The 20,813-nt window shown below is 52.3% G+C and overlaps 1 protein-coding gene across 8 annotated transcripts in view; it reads right to left on the reverse strand.

Annotated features, from left to right (window-relative positions):
* Positions 1 to 4,632: 4,632 nt before the first annotated feature.
* The window catches only part of Zbtb40 (zinc finger and BTB domain containing 40), a 71,601-nt gene continuing 55,420 nt past the window's right edge, over positions 4,633 to 20,813 (reverse strand). For 5 of the 8 annotated variants that reach the window (XM_029539813.1, XM_029539808.1, XM_029539809.1 and 2 more), the window contains 8 exons: positions 20,376 to 20,582; positions 17,525 to 17,689; positions 14,570 to 14,787; positions 13,438 to 13,600; positions 12,712 to 12,798; positions 9,704 to 9,930; positions 7,901 to 8,091; positions 4,633 to 7,757 (listed from right to left, as the gene is read on the reverse strand). In XM_029539813.1, the coding sequence (XP_029395673.1) occupies positions 7,742 to 7,757; positions 7,901 to 8,091; positions 9,704 to 9,930; positions 12,712 to 12,798; positions 13,438 to 13,600; positions 14,570 to 14,787; positions 17,525 to 17,689; positions 20,376 to 20,582 (1,274 nt within the window). In that variant the 3' untranslated portion in view covers positions 4,633 to 7,741. Of the gene's footprint in view, positions 8,092 to 9,703; positions 9,931 to 12,711; positions 12,799 to 13,437; positions 13,601 to 14,569; positions 14,788 to 17,524; positions 17,690 to 20,375; positions 20,583 to 20,813 lie in introns of all 8 variants that reach the window. The other 3 variants (XM_029539810.1, XM_029539812.1, XM_029539811.1) reach the window with 3 other exon arrangements.

Raw genomic sequence — 20,813 nt, forward strand, 5'->3', positions numbered from 1 at the left:
CTGAGGAAGCTTGAGAATGAGCTGAGGTCACTCTCTGCATCTTTTCACTGCAGAGAGGAAAGAGGCAGGGTTCTGAATTTCCATATTGTTAAAGATCAAAAGCATACACCTGTGTGAACCAACTGAAATGGCAGAGTGCTACTGGGCAGTGAGGCCCTGTGAAACCTTTGAGACATTTATCCCACTCATCCACAACTGAGGGTGCCCTTGTTGGGCTGAGCCTTTGCCACCCTCTCCTGCTGAGCTCCACCAGCCACAAAGCCGTGAGTCTTCTGGTTGGGACAGAAACAGGGACAATGTATAAATCAGATGACCCGTTCTGCCCATGTAAGAGGTAGAGGCCGGAGGAGGGCTGGCCCAAGGTATCTGCCCAGTGGCCTCTGCTATCCCCATATACACACTTTAGAAATTTCCAGAGCACCAGCCACATGCCTGGCCCCAGACAAGTTGGGAGAGACACATCTGAGACCAGGCCTTGCTCTCTGGGGTCATTTTTTTCCCCCTCCTTCTCCACAGTCCAGCATACCTGAGGGTTAGAAGCATCCCATGGAGTTTCTGAGTCCAACTAGTTATGTGACCGGTTATTATGGTCATTGAGCACTGATGGCCACCAGCAACTATATCAGATCCTTTTATATATGTCTGTTACTAAGACAGTGTTCATTACTTCATCTTATAGACAAGACCATCAGGATAGGACAGCACATTCAAAGAGACAGCTAACAAAGAGCAGGACAGGGACTTGAACTCAGAGCTGAGCAACTCAAAAGCTGGGCTCTGCTCCAAGGCGTCCAAGTATCTTCTTTAGATCTGACACTGTGGTAGGATGGATGTTGCCATGGGAAACATTTTGCTTTAGGGGCCTCAGCTGAGATGAGAAGCCAGAGAAACCACGAACCTTCCCCCTAAGTTTTTGGGTCAAGGGAGCTCCACGGTGTGTCACATAGTATACTGGGCTCACACACCCACATGGAGTTCCAGCAGGCTCCGTGGCTTGCTGCATTCTAGAAGCCCTGACTGAGCTGGTAGGTGTCTGGTGAAGGTACAGGGGGTTCAGGGATCTAAAACAGGGACGGGTCACTGGCCAGGAGACCCACAGCAAGACCCTGCCACTTACCTGGAGAGCCAGGCGGAAAGCAAGAAACACAGCAGGGTTATGAATGACCTCCAGCTGAGCTCCCTGCTACTGCTGTGACTGCTCTGACTTCCTCATCAGTCACTGTGGAGCACCAGCATCCGCACCACAGCCGGTACTGTCATCTCATGGACTAAGGGTCTTAAAGGGTCCAGTCAGTGTCCACTGTGTGGGAAGCACTTAATGCCAATTCCTAATGATGAGAATGTGTGTACATGTGTGTGTGTGTGTATGTGCACATGCACACACATTTGTGCACACATGAAGGTCAAGGGTCAATGTTGGTGTCTTAGTCATTTGTCCACCTTTTATTTTTGAGACAGTGTTACCCACTGAACCTGAAGCTCGCTGATGATTGGCTACACACTATGTAGTACCCACTGAAGCTCACTGATTGGCTACACACTATGTGGTACCCACTGAAGCTCACTGATTGGCTACATACTATGTTTGTTCCCACCTCCCTGGCACTGGGATCACCTGGGTCTGAGGATCTGAACTCACAAATTCAGGCTTGCATGACAAGCACCTCCCAAACAATTATGAGAATATTTCTAAGGGGGAAAAAAAAGCACCCAAGACAAATAAAACAAATGAAAATTGTGCCACATCTGTAGCTCTCAGCTTTAGTCTAGACTGGCATGGCATTCTTGAACTTGTGTCTGAGTTTCCCAGGTACGGAAAGCCATGTATCTTTCCAGCCTCACCCCCAAATGTCCACTGCATGTGGTGTGGGATCAGTCATTCCCAGGGCCCCTGCTCTAACAGGTCTATGCAGTCAGACACCTGGGGGGCCAGGTTAACTGCCTAGATGCTTGCGGGTGTGTACTTGAGCAAGGTCAATGCCACCTTTGCCCTTGAAGGGGTCACAGTGAGAGACCTGAGGTCACCCTGTGACAACCTAACAATCTCATGCTCCCAAGCTCCCAAGTGTGTCACTTGACAACTTTCCTCCTCTACATGCCACAGGAACGTGTGTACACAGCCATCTTGTTTCTCAGCTGCAGCCCCTGGGCTCTGAGGCAGTCCCAATGCTGGTCTTGCAAAGCTGGCTTCTGTCCTAACCCTACCTGGATCAGACACTTCCATCCTGCATGGGGCGAAAAGTTGCCCCCCCCCATCCCTAGTCTCTGGGGTCCCTTTCACCCCATCCATTTTTATCAGACCCTCTTGATGCCAGGACTGTGAAATCTCTCCTGGAAAGGCCTGCGGGTCCCTGGACTGACCTTGTCTGGATGTGTTTGATCAGCTGTCCCTGGCCTGCGCTGGGGGAACCTGGTGCGAGAAGAGCGGCAGGCATGGTGTTTGATCAGGGCAGCTGGGGAGCTCAGGCTAGCTTGCTCAGCCTTCTGCTAATCTCATCTCAGAGGGCAAAGAAAGGATGTTCCCACAGGCTCTCCCATAGGCATCTAAGGGAGCAGCCTTGCCAGAGATGTGAAGCAGAGTTGGAGAAAGACAGCAACTGGAGTGCTGGGTCCCCTTTGTTCCTAGCTTGGTGCTCCCCACTTTTCCAGAGGAACAGCCCATTTGTCAGGTTTGGTCTCCTCTTCAAGGCTCAGAGTCCAATGGGGATGGAACTGCACAAGAACTGCAGCAAAATCTAACTTCTGCTGCCAGGGGTTCCCATTGTGTAGCAGCTGGAGAGGAGAGCCGGGCAAGCCCCACCTCTGTCGGATCCCAGCAGCACTCGCCCTAGGCCAGTGCCAGTCTCTGTCCTGCCAAGCTGCAGATGTGCAGGGAAGAATGGATGGGCTTATAGTATACGCTGCCACCTGTGGGGACATGAGGCATAAGCCCTATTCCTGCTCAGTGCAGTGTGCCTGGGCTGGGACCCATCTCCAGCAGCAAGCACCACCTAAGCACCCAGTGAATACACCGTGCATGGCCAGTTCTGTAGAGGAGACAAGAGTTGACATGGGATCTATGCTCTGATCGCACTTGGCAGGGAGCATAGAGCACAGATGCAGAGGAAAGAGGAGCACACATCCTCGATGCCTCTTCTCAGAGAAATCCAAGCCACAGTGGAGAAGAGAGCCCCTAGTACTTACTTTCTCCCATTTCCTTGTGTGTGCATGTGTTTTGAGGCCTTGAACTCAGTGCTACTCAGAGTGCTGGGATTTATGAGTGGGCTACTTTACCTTAGCCTGTTTTTTTTTTTTTTTTGGTGACTCCCCGACCCCCACCCTGAGGGTCTTGCCAAGTAGCCAAGGCTGACTGCCAAGTTGCTCTATGGCCCAAGCTGGCTTTGAACTTAACAATCTACATGTTTCTTGCTCAGGAAGGCTGGGATCATAGGCTCACAGAGATTGAGACGGTGAACGAGACTGAGGATGTAGGGGTGTAGCCATGCTCACTAGATTTGGTCTCATGCCTCTGCTTTGGCTGTGCTTTGTCCTAGGAGGGCTGTGGGCTCACTGCAGGACAGCTTGGAGGCTCTGTTCTCAGCCTTGCTTCTTTCTGATCCTTCCTGGCCCTTCCTTTCTCATCTTCTGGGCCCCTTGAACCTATCATAAACATTAACAGCAACCATTTAGGAAGCCTCTGCACTATCAGGTACTTAAAAATGTTAATAACTTTTCACATCACTCTTAGGAAAGGCTTGTCCAAGGTGACTTTCTCAGCAGGGGTGGGAGAGCTCCCTCTTCCTTCCCTTCTGTCTGTGTTGCTCTGCCTCTTCAGCCAGCGACCCTCATCCATGCAGAAGATTGCTGGCTCACCAAGGATCCCTCAGCCCGATGTCCACCTCTACTCAAACCATCCCAGGCCAGCCCTCTCCATATTCCCCTTCCACGAGGGCCCAAGGACATGCTTCAGTTAGATGTCACAGAGCACAGACACTCAGGCCCCAGATGCGACTGGAGAGCTCCAGCTCCTGAGATACCTACCGCTCATGGACAGAAGGGTGAAGGACAGTAGGTTCTGGATACATCCACGTTTGTACCCAAGACTGTTCCAGGAGAGAGTGCAGAGCCTCCCCACGTCCTGCCTTCCCAGCCTTGGGGCTCAGCTTGCAACTGCAACAGACTTCCCCTGAACTCTGGGCCTCCTAGCATCTCTTCTTCCTCCTTGTCGGCTGCCAGCAGTGTGACATCTTTGACTCTGCTTTCTTAGTGTTGAAGATGCTGCACACTTGGTGCTTTAGGGGCCACTGACATTCAGGACATAAGTGAAAAGTGGTGGGTGTCGAGGGGGAGATGAGAGGGAGGATGCTCCTTCTGTCAGAGAACACAGGAGGCTGGCCTGTATGTAAACCTTCTGCAGTGTACTGAGTAAATGTGGACTTTACCTTGTTCCCTAGCCCTAAGAGTAGACACCATCACCCTTTTTACTGTTGGAAGTTCAGGAAGGAGCTGAGCAGGTGTCCCCAGGGCCCCAGGTAGGACACTGAAGGACAACTCAGGTGGACAGAGTGCTCTGAAATGTGACCCACACTGCTCCTTTGGAAGGTTCAACACCACCAGTCTCCTGAAACACACAAAGTGCAATTGCTTCCAAAGTTCAGGCTTTATTTCTTTCCACGGTGCACGTCGAGCAGCTCTAGTTTGCAATCAGTTTACACATCTCACGGGGCTGGCTGTCCTGGCCATGGGTGGGAACAAGCACCGGCAGCCTTGCTCAGGGAAACCACGACCAGCTTCATAATTTGGAGGCAATGTAAAATTGCTCAAGGAATGATTTCCTTAGCAACACCGTCCCCAGAGAACTCACCACGCTCCTCTTCTTTATAACCCCAGTTAGACTGGAGTGAGTTTGAGTTTCTGAGTTTTAGTATAAGTCCTCAGTGCCCCAAGGTTTCCACAGCAATAAAACTATGAACCTCCTTTGACTTCCTCAGCCCTAAGTCTCTTACTCTCAATTTCTTCCGAGTGTCTGCTGGGACAGACAGGACCCAGGAGAACAAAGCTGGGGTGGGAGAGCTGACTAGAACAAACCATGTCATCCCCACCTCTGACCAACTTTCTAGTTCCAGAAGAAACACTTCTGTCCTGACAAGCACTTGCCCACTCTAAGTGGGGCCGTCAGGGTCTTCGTCCTTTGTCAGTACAGGTTCTCAGGCACAAGAAATTTAAAGGCACACCCTTCCATCCTCGGGACTACAGAGGTCTTTCCCCCTCACTTGGCATCTGTCCCTCATCTCAGCCCTAACCATCAGTGCTCAGGCCCTAGGGACAAGGCTGAGGTATCTCCTGTGGTCTGCAGAATGGCCAGTACAACACACAGGCCCAGAACTTACATCACAGCAGGCTTGGATACTGACGGAACTCAAGGCTTTTCTGACACACAGCTTAGAAGACAGTAGAGTCCAGCCTGATTAAAACAACTGAGAAAGACCTTTATCTGCCACGCTGGCCTAGGATCTGCTCATGCATGTGGACAGCAAGTCTGACCTGCTCAGTTCACACACCAGTGATGGGCCAACCACACTCCAGCTTGGCATAGCCTTCCCCTTTTTGGTGGCTGGATCTGGAGCCTTAGGGAAGACTGGGGCCCCACTGCTTAAATACACAAATTCCGAGGGACCTGGAGACTCCTTTAGCTGCTGCCCATGGGCTAGGCAGGCAGTAGTCATGAGGATGAAGCAAATGGAGCCACAGTTCCATTGCAAAAGCAATGTGGGCTACAGAGGCCCGCATGGCAGGTCTCTAGGGCAGCAGGTAGAGCTTTTCACCTTCTTCAGAGCCACTGTAGAAAGTCAGGCAGCTGGGGCAGAGGCCGCTAGTCACCAGCCAGAACTCATTGAGGACAGGAATTCTCCATACTCCAGACCCAGCACTGCTGTGCTCCCAGCAGTGTGTATTGCAGAGCTGTGCATCCAAGGATGGGCAGGCAGCTAGCTAACCTGCCCTAAGGCTCTCTGCACACCACCCAGGCTCCAGGAAAACAGAGGCTGTGCTTCTCAGACACTCAGGTTTCTACCTTACAACTCTTTGTATTTAGAGACTGACTTTCCCTCTCAGGACCTCTGTGAGATTTGCCTTTTGCTGGGAAAAGACTTCTTTGGTGACACTACAGTTCCTAAGTCCTCCACAGCTTGTGAGGTGCTGTCCCTGACAGAAGCCTGGACGCGCGTGCCTCTGCTGTCTCTTAGTCCTCTTTGATGCAGATGGACTGAGGAGCCATCACTCCACTTACAGACCGAGAGCTCCCCTGGTCGGCTGTCCCGGGTCTGAAGGGCAGCAGGCTAGGACAGCAGTGGAGAAAGCAGGGAAGTCTCGAGGTTTGAGCACCACCTTCTGGTCAGTGCTCGGTTTCTGAGGCTGACTTGCTTTGAAAAACATTTAATTTTAGAAAGGGAAGATTTCCCTAGCTGAGGAGTTCAAATGATTTACATATGCAATGAGGAGGGTGGGGCTGACTCAGAGAGGCTGGCCATCTCTGGAATCTAGCACAGAAACTCACCAGAGCTGCCTGTGCCAGGCTGAGGCCAAAGGGCAGCAGGCCTTCAACACTGCGGTTTAAGCTACTGCTGCCTGTCTCCCTGTGAGCCCGCTGAGGGATGGTGGCGAGGCACCTCCACCATGATCAGCCGTGACCCTCCTCTCTGCACGCTCATGGGAGCTGCACTTGTCAGGAGGTGTGGCCTCATCTGAGAGCAGGTGGCTTAAAGGTGAGTGTCAGATCAGGGCATCCCCTCTAGGGAATCAGCCACACCAGCTGACAGGGAGCCCGGCCTGCTGGGCAAATACTGTGATAACCCACTCCTTTCTTTGGACTTCTAGAAGAGCAAGCTGGATGCAAGCCCTTCTCTCTGAGCAGTAGGAACCAACATCCATCTAATTGCACTTCCAACCGGATTCCATAAGCCATCAATTACCAGGCTGTGTGTCAGGAACTGAAGATAAAAGGCTCTGTGACACGCAGACTTGAAAGGAGCATGGTGCTTGCAGTAAGCATGCAGCCAGGGGGATCCCAGGGAGCAGGCCATGCACCAGGCATGTGGGCCAGCGACAGGAGAAGCAGAGGCCACTTCAGATGCCTCTTATCCGTCACATGCAGGCCCAGGCCTGCCCCAGGAGCTGCTTCATTAGGCTGTCACATGGTACAGAGGAAGTCAGCAAGAGGTCTCCAGGCCGGAAAGCTTCAGCCTTGATTAGTAGAAGCTATGGCAGGCCTGAGCATCACAGGGAGGTTCTGATACGGGAATGCAATGAACACCCAGCAAGGCAGAGGCAGCAGGACGGCCTCACATGAAGCTGCCCCCCAGTGGCAATGCTCTGAAGCTGTGTTGCCAATGCGACCCTGCACTGTTAACATGGCTACCTGTTTTACAGCCTCCAAGGGGAACCTGAGCAGGGGCTGGGGAGGACAGGCTGCCACACTGGAGTCCCTGGAGGCTGTGTGGGTGCTTCACTGGCAGAGGCACTGGTGGTGTCTGTGGCCCTCTGTTGGCTCAGACTCAGGTAACTCCCGTGCTCCTGAGGGCAGCCAGCACGCTGTATCTCCTTGGCCACCCTGGCCACCAGCTCCCCTCCACTCTGATTCCCCCAGAGTCTGATTCCAGAAGCCAGACTTCCCTGGGGTGGGTGGAAGCCAGGCCTGAGCTGAAGCCTGGAGGATTGAGGCTCTGCCACACAGGGCGGTAGTGCTGGTGTCAGTGTGGATAGCTCAGACACTGTGGATCCTAGGAAAATGACAAAGCCTCTGTTTTTCAAGTGAGAGCACCAGGGTGGAGCTTAGCTGAGCAGCTAGAGCAAAGGCAGGAGGCCAAGAGCATCCTTGCTGGTACAGCACGGGCTCCTCCTCTACTGAAGGAAAGCCACTCACTTGGCCTCACCACAGATCAATGTGACTGTACCATCCAGCAAATCCTCCACTGTCACCGCCACAAGCTCGGAGCTGTTCTGAGAGGTCTGTGAATCTGGCAAGGTCACAAACACCTGCGAGCCAGCAAGCTGTGTCTCCTCTAACGTGATCACCTGCTCGGCCGGGGCCACTGGCTCTGGAGCTTGGATTACCTGGAGGAAAAGACAGGAAGGCTGCTCTGGGCAGTGGCCACGGTGAGCTACCCAGAATTTACTTGGCTCCTGGCTCATGCTGTAATGATGATATTTATGTTTTCACCCGAGGAGAGCAATTACTTACACCTAATGGGAAGAGGGGAGTTTCATACACCAGCGATGCAAAAGAGAGGCAGGGAGACAATTTAAATAACTCTGTGCACTAAATTGCTATAATTTTGCTCGGTATGCCACCTCAGGGTGCATGGACTCTATGATTACACTCCAGTGAACAGTGGCTTCCCCAGTCTCAAGGATGCAGAGTAAGTGCTATGCAAGAGGACCAAAGGAACAGAACTCCACCAGGAGCCTGGGCCCTCTGAGGCTGAAAAGCCTTCTGGGTGCGAACGTGGCTCAACTGTGGCTTCTCCCACTCACTTCACTCACACGGCTCAGTGGCTAGGGGGTAAGATGGAGGCTTGTCTCCTCCCGATGCTGGGCCACAGCGGCCCCTGAAAAACCTGCACACCCTGTTAACAGTGGCCTTCTCAGCTCTTCTGTGCTTCCTGGTGCACCTCTGAGCTGATACGGCTTGATGCATTGATGTGTTTAAGACAGCATCTTACGTGAAAGGCATAGCCACCTGGCTCCCGAGGACCAGCCAGGGGTGGAGAGTGGGCACCAGGGAGGAGAGCAGGCTCAGCTCTGTGGCATGCTGTGGGCTAACGGTGGGGAGTTAGGAACTTGGTACAGTAGCACTGCAGTAAACTCGACTACAAACTGCCTTTTGCCTTTCTTCCCTTGAAGGATGGCATCCTCACCCACCACAAGGTACCTTGCCTGGAAGCCCCATTTCTAGGCAAGCCAACGACGGCAGAGAAGCTCTAGGTAGGCTGGCAGCAGGAGCCTCATCTGAAATCCTGTTCATCTGACTTGCCCTGCTCCCCAGAGGTTGCAGAACCAGAGTACCTTACACATGATCGGTATGACAGTTGGCCAGAGAGACCTCCACTGGGAAACATCCCCACCCAACCTCCCTAGGAACAACAGACAGCTGCCAGATTCTTTTCCTTTCTGTGGCCTCTGGAGAAGATGGGAAAGTAGAAGGCAGAAGGATCAGGCCAGCTCCAGCTTGGCCGTCTCACATCGCCAGCTAGCGAAGGCACAGGCATGGGCAGATGCACACTATATCCAGCCATTTGCAGCGGACTTTGTCTGAATCACCTGTGCTGACGCCCACTGTTCACTCAATAGTGGACAGCCTGTGAACAGAACTATACTTCTGTCCAAGGAGCACCTTTTCTGTTGGCCTTGCCCAATGAAGTACAGCCATCCTTCCCCGAGGCATCCCGACAACCCTCCACATCCCACACACTTCTCAGGTGGGGGATGTGTGAGCTGGAGACAATGGTGTTCCACCTTGGCAAATTCCCATTCCAGGTTCTGTCCACCTAGGGGCCACTGACAGACTAGCGTTTCCTGTTGTCTAGAGTCTCAACGGTCAGGAGAGCTTCATGTAAGAGCTGTTGAGAGCCCCACAGAGCGGGACTGGATGTTGGGACCAAGTGCCATAGCGAAGCCCCCAGAACCTTGTGCTCAAATCCTGTGCAGCCAACAGCCCCAGACTCACCTGCACCATGCGAGAGGCAGCTGCCTGGGTCTCAGTGCCTGCCACCTTTGGGTGCTCAGACTCCAAGTGGCCATCAAGCTGGGCCTGGGAGGTGAAGAGCTCGCCACAGAGCTCACAGGGGAAGGTGCTTTCCGACTGCTTGAAGTGCTCCGTGGTGACGTGGTGCTGCAGGGCTCCCGGGAAGCGGAAGGTGGCCGCACAGTACAAGCACCGGAATGGCTGCGACCCTGAAGGAGGCAGAGACATCATTTGGCTGTAGAGGAATGGTGGCCCAGAGCAGAGCAGGGGAGGCACAGTGAGGATGAGGGAGCTGAGGCAGAGGCAGGGCTCCTGGGATGTGAGGCTCACATGAAGCCGCAAATACAGAGCAGGCTAGGGGCCCTCTGGCCACGGTGCCATCTGCAGTGGACTTTGTCTGAATCACCCATGCTGACGGCCACTGCTCACTCAACAGTGGACAGCCTGCGAATGGGACTGTATTTCTTCTATCCAAGAAGCACCTTTTTTCCATGCTGGGAACTGAACTTGCAGGGCAAGCAGCCTACCACTGAGCCATGTTCTTGGCCGCAAGAAGTACTTCTTAAGACTTCTGAATGGGATCAATGGCACCTGAGGGCTGCAGGCTAGACTGTAAGTGGGAACCATTATCAATGACTACGCATGCACAAACACTAAGGCTTGTAGAGCATTACGGCTTGCAGGTCAGAGTCCACGGCTTAGGAGAACATCTCTAGACAGGTTGGGGTACACTTTCACCTCCTGGGGATCATGACGTCTAAGAGGGAGAAGGCAAATGAAGCACTGGATACACTCCAAGACTGGGAACCAAAAGCAGCCCAGTTTTATAAGGAGTTCAGGACACCACACCAGCAACTTCCTGTCCTCTGGTGGAAGCCTACAGCTTGTACTGTATCGAGCTCTGACAGTGAGGTAACATTGGGAAAGGGTCAAAGCTCCTCTGTGAAGCTTAAGTCTCCCTTAATTTATTTCTTGTTTTCCTTTTTGTACATGTACTCAAGTAAGTGATACAATGAAGTCAGTATCATCTAAGACTAAATGCTTAGAAACTACAACTCCTCAGACTCTCACGGTGAAAGCAGTGTCACTGGCAACACTCCCCCTTCCTATGGTTATTTAAAAATGGTTCCATTCCACACAGCCCAGGCAGGGAGTGAACCAGAGACAATCTCCAGCCTGGAGCCATGGAGCCTATGCAAGGAGAGAACCAGAGACAGCCACCAGTCTGGCACCAGGGTACATGGGCAGGAAGCTAGCTTAAGATGCTGGGATGGTTTGTATATGCTTGGCCCAGGGAGTGACATGATTTGAAGATATGGCCTTGTTGGAGTAGGGGTGTCACTGTGGGAGTGGGCCTTAAGATCCTCATCCTAGCTGCCTGGATGTCAATATTCTGCTAGCAGCCTTCAGATGAAGATGTAGAACTCTCAGCTCCTCCTGCACCATGCCTGCCTGGATGCTGCCACATTCCTGCCTTGATGATAATGGACTGAACCTCTGAATCTGTAAGCCAGCCCCAATTAAAGGTTGTCCTTCTAAGAGTTGCCTTGGTCATGGTGTCTTTTCACAACAGTAAAACTCTAGCTAAGACAGAAGTCCCTGGGTGGGCAGAACACACCCAAGATGATTCTTGCCTAGTGCTTTACTGTACAGGTCAGACATAGCACTCCTAAGATGACACAGACACTCAGAGACCCTGGGTGCCACTAAGAAGAGCAAGTAAGTAATGGAGAAATGGAAGAGAAAGAGAAGCAGAAGGATGTGGGCACACTGAAGAGAGACAGAATTGGAGATTTGAGGGTAGTGAGGCCCGAGGTGAGCAGCTGGTGATGCCACCTGGGACAATTGTGGGGTCCTTGGCAGTGCTTCCATGGGAGCCACATCTGGGTCTGTGGCCTCACAGCAGCAGGGGTCTGTTCCCACCAAAGGCCAGGCAGATGCCCCTGGTCTGGTCTGCTGCCCAGGGACATGTTGATGTCTGAGAGCTGGGCAGAACTAGCCCTATCCCTGCCTGGGCATTATGGGAGACCTGGCCCTGGGGTCATGACAGCGGGAGAGCTGACCTCACCCCCCAATTGCAGTACTCAGACAGTGGGCCTGAACAACAGTCAGGAAGCACAGTAGAGTTGGTCCTGGTTGCGGGAGTTTCGGGTGAGCCCACCTTGAGGACATGAGCATGGGAGAGCTGGCCCTGCCACTCATCTCCCATGCCCCCCACCCCACAGCTGATCAGAAGAGCTCAACCCGGTGGTATGAGTGCAGGAAAGCTGGCACCTCAGATACCTCTCAGGCCCAGATCCAGGGCTTTGAGTTGGCCCACCCCAACATCTACCCCATCAGTGAACTGCTGGAGTGCATAAAGGGGCCAGACCTACAGATCCAAAACTACAGGATCTCCATGACACAGGGCAACAACAGGGTATCCGAGAGGAGTCCCAGTGAGGATCCAGTACTGATAGTGTAGCAGAAGCCAGAGGCCTCACACCAGACCAATGACTCATTCCAGTGAACATTTGCAAGAAAAGCTGTCAGGGCAAAAGGGTGTACTGTGTGACATACTGTGACACACTATAGCTTCCACAAGTTTTTTTTTTTTCTTTCTATTGTGGGGGAGGTAGCAAAGGAGGAAAGGCAGGTACCAAGGGACAGGGAGATGAGTGGGACTGGGGTGAAAAATGTGATGTTCTCAAAGAACTAATAAAAAGCATAAATAAATAAATAAATAAATAAATAAATAAATAAATAAATTCAATTCTATTTGAGGGAAGCAGCAGTGGCCGTCCTGGTTCTCACACAGGGCTGCTCGGCTGCATACAGGGCCAGGCCTGAGGTCCTCATGGCCTCCTGTAAGCTTGGTATTGATGTGCCATCTTCCAGATGCAATGGAGCACAGGCCAGTGAGGGACTCAGGCTGCGCTGTAGAGCTGTGAACAGCAGAGCCAAGACTCACAGCCTACTGTGGAGCTCAGGGGCGCTGAGGGGCCACTGACCTGAATGCTGGCACTTGACGTGAACCTGGAGCAGAGCTGGTGTGGGGAAGAGCTCCTTACACTGGTCACACTCATGGAACTTCAGATCTGTGATGGGGAGAGGATAAGAGGGCGGCTATGCCATAGCTGGAGGGACCAGGGCCTGGGGCCGGGCTGGGGAGGGGGGCGATCCTTGTTCCACAGAGCATCTGCCGAGTTAGGAGCCTGTGCTGGAGAGACACTGTAACCTGCTGGTAGAGAGCACTGCTGTGGTCCAGACTGTGTGGATGCAAAAGGGGGTGTGGCACTCCCATGACAACACAGAGAGCTTGGCTGGGGCCCTGCACATAGGAAATGCTATGACTGACAGCTGCTGCGATTATCCCCAAATGTACCAGCAAGGGAGGTATTAATAACTTCCATTCTGAAGAGAAGAAAACAGACTCAGACAGGAGATGTCACCTGCCAAGGTCATGCAACTGCTACGTGCTGGAGCTAAGACTCCCACCTGGACCCATCTGCCATGAATCCGACACCCTTCCTTTTCAGGTGCTGGCAAGGGCTCCTGAGAGCTAGCTGGAGCTTACACCAGGCTAAGGGGCCTGAGAATCTCAGCCATTTAAACTACTGCTCCTGACAGACAGGCGTGGTCTCCTCTGCTGTGCTAGGGAAGAGCAGAGGCAATCGCCACAGCGCCTAGATCGAGGACAGTGAGTCCCTCCACCCTCAGCTGCACCCCAGCATCACCTGCATGTTCTGTTTTGATGTGCTTCTTGTGTTCGACGGTATTGGAAAAGGTCTTGTCACAGGAGCTGCACTGCAGCGATGAGAACTTGGGTGACCGATGGTTCTGAGCAGCAAACACATCTGGGTGGTGCGTCCGATTGTGGTACCACAATCCAGACAATTGCTGTAAGACATTTGGCAAATGTTAGGCTCTAGAAAGTTCCAGTAATGAGAAACAGTTCTGAGACAAGCTCATGGATCTAGACTCATGATGAGCTGGAAGCAGGAGTGTGTAGGAGGTCACTACAAGATGAGCTCAGCAGACCCTTCCGTAAGCCTTCACTCACACAAGCTTAGGAGGAGATGTAAAGATCGTCCTGGTGAGGCAGTTAAGGGACTTGCTCAGGGCCACAGTAGGGAAGGGCAGACTAAAAGCCTAAAAGGACCAAAGCCTGGCCTGACTGGAGCATGTGTGTTCTGCTCAGTAGGCCGGATCTCAGTGCTGCTGAGCCTGGGGAGTGGGAAGTGACCTGCAGAGCCTGAAGCTGCATCCCTCTCGGGGTACAAGTCCTCCATCTCCTAGGGATCACACACAGTCTCATCCCCACCACAGCATGAGGCCTGGCTCAGAGCTGAGCCTCTGTTTCTAAATGAGTGGTGGCTCTGCCTACACCTCAGTCACGGGGAAGGAATGTTGTTCTCTGTGACCAGCTTCTAACAAGTATGGTTCACTTTAACTACACACTGGTCTCCAAAGTGAAAAGAACCCATGCCCTTCCCTGAGAGACAAAGAGCAAGAAGTGACCGTACTGAGCAGAGCAACCCTGGGTGTACTTTCAACACCCCAACCCCTGTGCTCTTCACACCTGGAGTCAGCTGTCCACAGAGTGTGAGCCTTGAAGGAGAAAAACCAACATTCATCCCACAATGATGCTGTAACCTTCTGCCAATTAACACTTCCCGTCTGCTGGAGACATAACCAGGGCCTCATGGATGCTAAGTGTGTATTCACCAAGTACACCCTCAGCCCATACTTTCTCAGAGTCAAATTATCTGTCACATGCTGGAGACAAGCTTGGACAACATGCGGGCAACAAAAGCCAATGGGGAGAAAGGCAGGGATGGGGGCCAAGCTCCCGACGGTCAGCCTTACCTGATAGGCCTTGTTGCAGATCCCACAGCTAAAGGGCTTCCCTCCAACGTGGGTCACCATGTGCCGCTCCAGCATGGAAGGGGCGCTGAAGATCTTCCCACACGTGGGGCAGGGGTGGTACTCCTTGGAGTGCACCTCATGGATGTGCTTCCGGTGGTCCTGCAGTGTGGAGAAGCTCATCCTGCATTTCTTGCAATCATAAGGATCTTCTATGTCTGCTTCCAGGCAGGGCATGGGGTGGGACAGAGGGAGACAACAGACAGCAGCAGTCAGTGACATGCCCCACCTCACACATAGAGATGGAAGGCTGTTCGGGTGGGCCAGAGTCCAAGGACCCCAAGTCAATGTGACAACAATCTTGGCCTCTGGACTCACCATCTACGCAGCATCAAATTGCTCACCTCCACCCCTTGTTTCCTGTCTTATGTGTCAAACTGCACTCTACTTTACCAGTGTTATGTTTGCTCCTCCTGTCTGCAGTGACATGTCTGGGTCTTGCATTTCCCTGTAGACCTTCCAAACATACCCTCTAGATTGTCACCATGTCTCCTGCCAGTGGCAGCAGGAGGACATTTCCTTGGTTCCCCCTTGAGACCCAACAGTAAAGCCTTTGCACAGACTCCTCTTGACTATTGGGCAGGTGTGTTCAGGAGCCATATGTGGGCTGCCTCCTTCACAGCCCGGCGGAGGAGGCTCTAGTGTAAGTCTTACTTTAATTAGAAAAACAAAAACAAAAACAAAAAACAAAAAAAAAAAAAGCAAGGTTTAGAGAGCAGCCAACATCATGTCTGAGGATGTCTCATTGGGGCCCTGGGAAGAGGTTTCACCTACTCACCCATGGACATGCCAGCTCCTCAATGGGAACTCAGGAATAAATACTACTGACGGACACCTCTGCCATCTACATGACAGAAAACATCAGTCTGTTTCTTAAAAGTAACTTAAAGCAAAAATATTTTGATAATAAAGTCATTTGCCCATAAGAAGGGTCCAAAGCATAAATCTGCGTGGATAGTAACTCTGTTTACTTAGGAACCCTGCCGGGCAGCAGCCTCTGGAATCACTGGCTAGTTTCCCTGGAAGTCCCAAGTTCACAGTCTTTTAAGACACTTTATACAGTTTGTACTGGCAAGGCTGTGGCCAGGTGAAAGCAGGGCCTGAAGCGGGGCCTGAAGCGGGGCCTGAAGCGGGGCTCTCGTGCATGGTGCACTCTAGGGAGTGAGAGTCCTTTCCTGATAGTTCTGCTGCCAGGGAGAGAAGACTAAAGTAGAATGTCATCATTTCCTGAGGTTGAGAAGACAGCAGACATTGGCACTGGGTCAGAGCCACTCATCTGGAGGTCCACGGTGACAGGAGTTCTAGACAGTCGTGCTAACTAACTCCTTGAGGACATAACCCAGGAGTCCTCCCACGTGCTAAACACACAGGAGCTCTGGTAAGGTCTGTGCTGGGTGACTGACAAGAGCTGTAGACATGTTTACAGAGAACATACACTGTGTGCCCATGAGAAAGAAAGTGGAGGCAGGGCGATGGGAGCAAGGCACCTGGTATGCAAGAAACACGCCCTCTGAGGGTGACATCTGGGACCCAATGGGGCTGTGCTCATCACCAGTGACACCAATCCCTGGCATTTACTGAGCAGTTCTGTGTCAGGCAAGGAATTCAGTTCTTTCTTCATGCTATTTCTGTAGTGGTGTGACTAGAATGGTCCCTAGGCTCATATATTTGGATGCTTGGTCAATAGGGAGTGAGGATGCTCGAACAGGGATTAGGGGGTGTGGTCTTGTTGAAGTGGGTGTGGCCTTATTGGAGAAAGTGTGTTGTTGAGGGGTGGGCTTTGGGAGGTTTCAAAAGCTCAAGCCAAGCTCAGCGTCTCTCTGCCTGCGGATCTGGATATAGAGCTCTCATATGTTCTCCAGCACTATGTTCTGCCTGCGTGCTGCCATGCTCCCTGCCATGATGATAATGGACTACACCTTTGAAACTGTAAGCCATTCTTAAGTTAATGTTTTCCTTTATAAGAGTTGCTGTGGTCATGGTGTCTCTTTACAGCAATAGAATACTGATTAAGAGAATTTCATTTAACTTTTCCAACAAGCCAAGGTGGTGCTCTTACTATTTATGCTCATTTTCAAGGGGGCAGAGGAGACTTAGCAGGACAAAGACATTCATTTAAGTAAGGTCTCAAGGATAAGACTGTGGGAAGATCAAAATTCAAGTCTAAGCTCACATGACTCAGGAGCAGGAGCTCTCAGCCCACCTGCTGTGCTGACTCTCCTATGCTACTCCACAGTATACGGCTACAGATGGGAGGAGGAAGAGACCGTCAGGGGCCAGCCACCCACAGTGTTTCACGGTGTGTGTGTGTGTGTGTGTGTGTGTGTGTGTGTGTGTGTGTGTCCATTGGCTCCGTGAGAAAGGCAGGCGGCTGGGCCACCCCAAATAACTCAGTGAAACAAAATGGCACTTGGAAGAGAAATGCCAGGCAGGAGTTTGGTGTGAACATGGCAGCATTGCCCAGCACAACATTTAACTCAGGACGGCCAGGCTTGCTTCTTTAGCAACAGCAGGGATGAAAACAGGATGAATGTGGAGATGGGGAGGGTCGAAAATGGAAGCTGGAGGGCTTAGTGGAATTGTCCCAGTGTCTTGTGAGCATGACAGTGAAGACATTCTCTCCTTCTAACATAATTTGCTTCTGCCAGCCAAACACTGTAAGGCAAGCTAAAGAGACAAGGAGACTGGCTGGACAGAGAAGCAGGAAGCACAGTAATATGCTGAGAAGGGATTCTTGTTACAGGACCAAAGGACTGTGAGCTTTACAGAATTGGGAGGAGAGGGCCACAAATTGGACCCTGCTCTGGCGCAGTGATAGCTCTGCTATGACTGGCATAGATCTCCGTGGTGCCAAGTGTGGCCTGTGGTGCCTGATATGGCAGTTGTTGTAGTACATACTGTGGAAGGTGTGCAGGTGGATGGAGAGGCCGTTGGCTTGCCGGAAGCCCTTTCCACAGTCCCTACAGACATACGGCTTATCTCCGGTATGGGTCCTCACATGCCGGGACAGCTCAATCGACTGGGCGAACACGGCATCACAGTACTGACATGCGTACATTTTCCCTGCAAACACACATGAGCGAGTGAGAGCATGCACCAAACTCGTGGGCACTCCTGCAAACAGAGCCAACTCAAAAGCACACACCAGAGAAATGTCACTGGCAGGTGACATTACCTCAGGCAATGTGGGGTAAGTCTGAGGTAGCTCATCAAACGCACATACCTCACAAACACGGCCCATCACAGCGCGGGTGAGCACATCTGCATGGGAACAAAGCTCTGGTCTCCAAGAAAGCCTGTCTGTTTATCAGGCTTCCACAGAGGAAGATACCCCCTCACCCCCTTCCAGCAACAGAAAGGTCCTTCTGTCCAGGAATGTGACTTAGATCTTGTAAAGCACAGTTTGTTCTCCTTGCAAAACCTCCTAGGCTAAGGGAGACCGTGTCTCACAACAGAACAAAGCAAATAACAACCACGTATCTAGTGTGGCTTCCCAGTACTACAAGGATGAGCTAGAGATCCAGAGGGGACAAAGCCTTCCAGTGACCCACTGCAGGGGTCACTGTGTTCCAGGGTGTGAGCAAAGTTAGAAAGCAGGGGGTAAGCCAGCCTGGAGATCCAGCATCTGCCACCAGGCCCCAGCTCCTCCCTCCCAGGCCAGGAAGCCACCTTTGTGCAGGAGGCGCTCAAGACCAGCAAGCCCAATGCTAGGTTCCACGCAGCTGGAACAGGCAGCCTTGTTCTCATCTTTTCACTGACCAGGCTCTGAAGTAAGATTTTGTACATGCACATACATGCGTGCAAACACATATGCACAGTGTGACTCCTAGCCGCTATCACTGTTACCTACTCTATGGTGGTTAGAAGCAAGAACCTGCTACTGGCCCCTTATAAGTCATTGCTGTGGCTGAGTCAAATGTCTTGTGATGACAGACTGCTAGCCTATCCAGGGAAGATATCCTAAAGGAATCCAGCTGTGAGGGAGGACCGAGTGCAATAGGAGCAGAGGCTGGAGTGATGTGGCCAAGAGTCAAGGCAGTGCCTAGAAGCTGCATAGCTCAAGAACCAGGTCTCTCCTAGAGTCCCAAACTCTGATGACTCCATCTCTGATGAAACCCTTAGCTTTTAGGACCCTTTTAAAAATAAATTCTAACTCCCTAGTGGTAACAACATGTGCTATTTTAAGAAGAGAAAACCAAAGTTCTTTCCTTGGTTTCTATGAAAACCCCATAAGCCCTCACCTTTGACAGCCTGACTGAACACTTGCCTCTTAACGCCGACCTCATGATTCTGCCTACAGCTCTCTGTGGTCCAAAGCTCAATTGCACTAAGAAGGGGCGTGGCCCTTCTTCCAGCTGTCCCTCAGGATTGCTCATGTCTCTGAAGGCATCCCTGATGGTGAGACCAGCACACTCCACCCTGTTCTTCCCCACTGCTCCCCTGTATTAGTCTCCACAACACAATGACCCTCTCTCCATTCTGTCACATGTCTGCTGTCCATCTTGCCACTGAAATGTAAGTGCCAATCATCTGTCTGCAACAGCACTCAGGAGACCCACTCAGTACGTCTGTTTGTCTTTTCTTTTCTTTAGGAATTTTGAGACAGGGTTTCTCTGTGTAAGCCTGGCTGTCCTGGAACTCGATTGGTAGGTCAGGCTGGCCTCGAACTTGGAGATCCACCTGCCTCAGCTTTCCAAGGGCTGAGATTAAAGGCCTACACCACCACTGCCCCCGCAAGCAAGTGTTTCTTAAGAGCCTTCTGTTGCCAATCACTGTTTCAAGTTCCCTAAGAGATAGCAGTTCCATCTTCCCAGAGCCTGCGCTCTACTGGGGCACTAACCAGGGCACTAACTGAACTACGGTGCAGATGCCTGGCACATGGCACGCATGTGGAGAAAGTAAAGGAAACAGGTGACGGCAGTTTCCACTGAGGAGGCCGTAGAGCCGTCACAAGAAGGTGAGCCTGGAGCAGGGAAGAGGGGCAGAGCCATCTGAAGGGAGGAGCTCAAGAAAGGGAACAGAAGCCCTGGGGGAAGAGCCTAAGGCTGACAAGGGCCCAATGCATGCAGAAGAGCGTGAGTGAACAGGGGTTAGGAGAGCAGACCAGAGAGCAGTAAGGGCCTGAGCATGGTTGGCCTGGCAGGCTGCAGGACTCACACTGCCCACTGATGATGAAAAGCCAGTGTGGCATTGAGCAGGGGCGTGGCTTGCCAAGCTTTTGCATTAAAGTAAAGGGCAATGCTGAGACAGAGAGGCTGAGAGACACCGAAACCATCCAGATAAGGCGGTGGAGGCATGGCTACTCACACCCAGGAGCTCTGAGCTCTTATCCAATGTCACTGTACTGGTCCCCACCGTGTTCTCCTCTACCATCCTGGGATGTTTCCCTGGGATGCACTGACAGCAATCCGCCCGTCTCTGCCCCACCCCACCCCCACCCCAGCCCTTAGGCCAGCAGTTACGGGGCAGAAGGAGTCCAGGCCAGTCAGCTGGCACTCAGCCCGGCCTGCTCACAGAAGTACTCCGCCAGGTCTTTCTCCTGCTTCTTTCCTAAGCGCAAACAATTCCCGGCTGTCCATAACTCTGACCATAAGGTCCTAACGCTGCTCCAGCCAGCTCTCCAGGAACCCTCAGGGAAAGCTTTCTATACCTGCACAAACATGGATACCTCTGCCATACCTCCCTACCTAGTACGCCTGCCTCCGCTCCCCCAGCGGCACTCTGCAGGAGAAGGAAGGGTGTCCCTCACCTTCTGAGTGCTTCTTCTTGGTGTGGTAAGCCAGGGCGGAGGCCTGTGTGAAGGTCATGAGGCAATGCTTGCACATGAACGGCCGGTCCCCGGTGTGCAGGCGCAGGTGGTTCTTTAGGGTAGAGTTGGCTGCAAACTTTGCCCCACATTCCTCACAGGAGAAAGGTTTCTCGTCGAAGTGCTCGGTCAGCTTGTGGTACTGCATGCCTAGGCAGGGGGTACCAGACCCAGAAGAAACACTGCAGTCAGCGTGAGGAACCTGGCAGGAGGATGCCCAGACAAGCTGCACTCGCCAGGCTCATGCTTCAGCCACAGGAGACCAGGCTACCCCAGCCTCAGCATCCAGCCACGACACTCACATGCCATTGGTCCACTTCCCGACTCCCAGTCATCTTAGCTTCACTCCTGGGTGAATCTGGCACAGAGATTTTTAGACTA

This window comes from Mus pahari, chromosome 6, assembly GCF_900095145.1.
Source record: "Mus pahari chromosome 6, PAHARI_EIJ_v1.1, whole genome shotgun sequence".
NCBI classification, from domain to species: domain Eukaryota; kingdom Metazoa; phylum Chordata; class Mammalia; order Rodentia; family Muridae; genus Mus; species Mus pahari.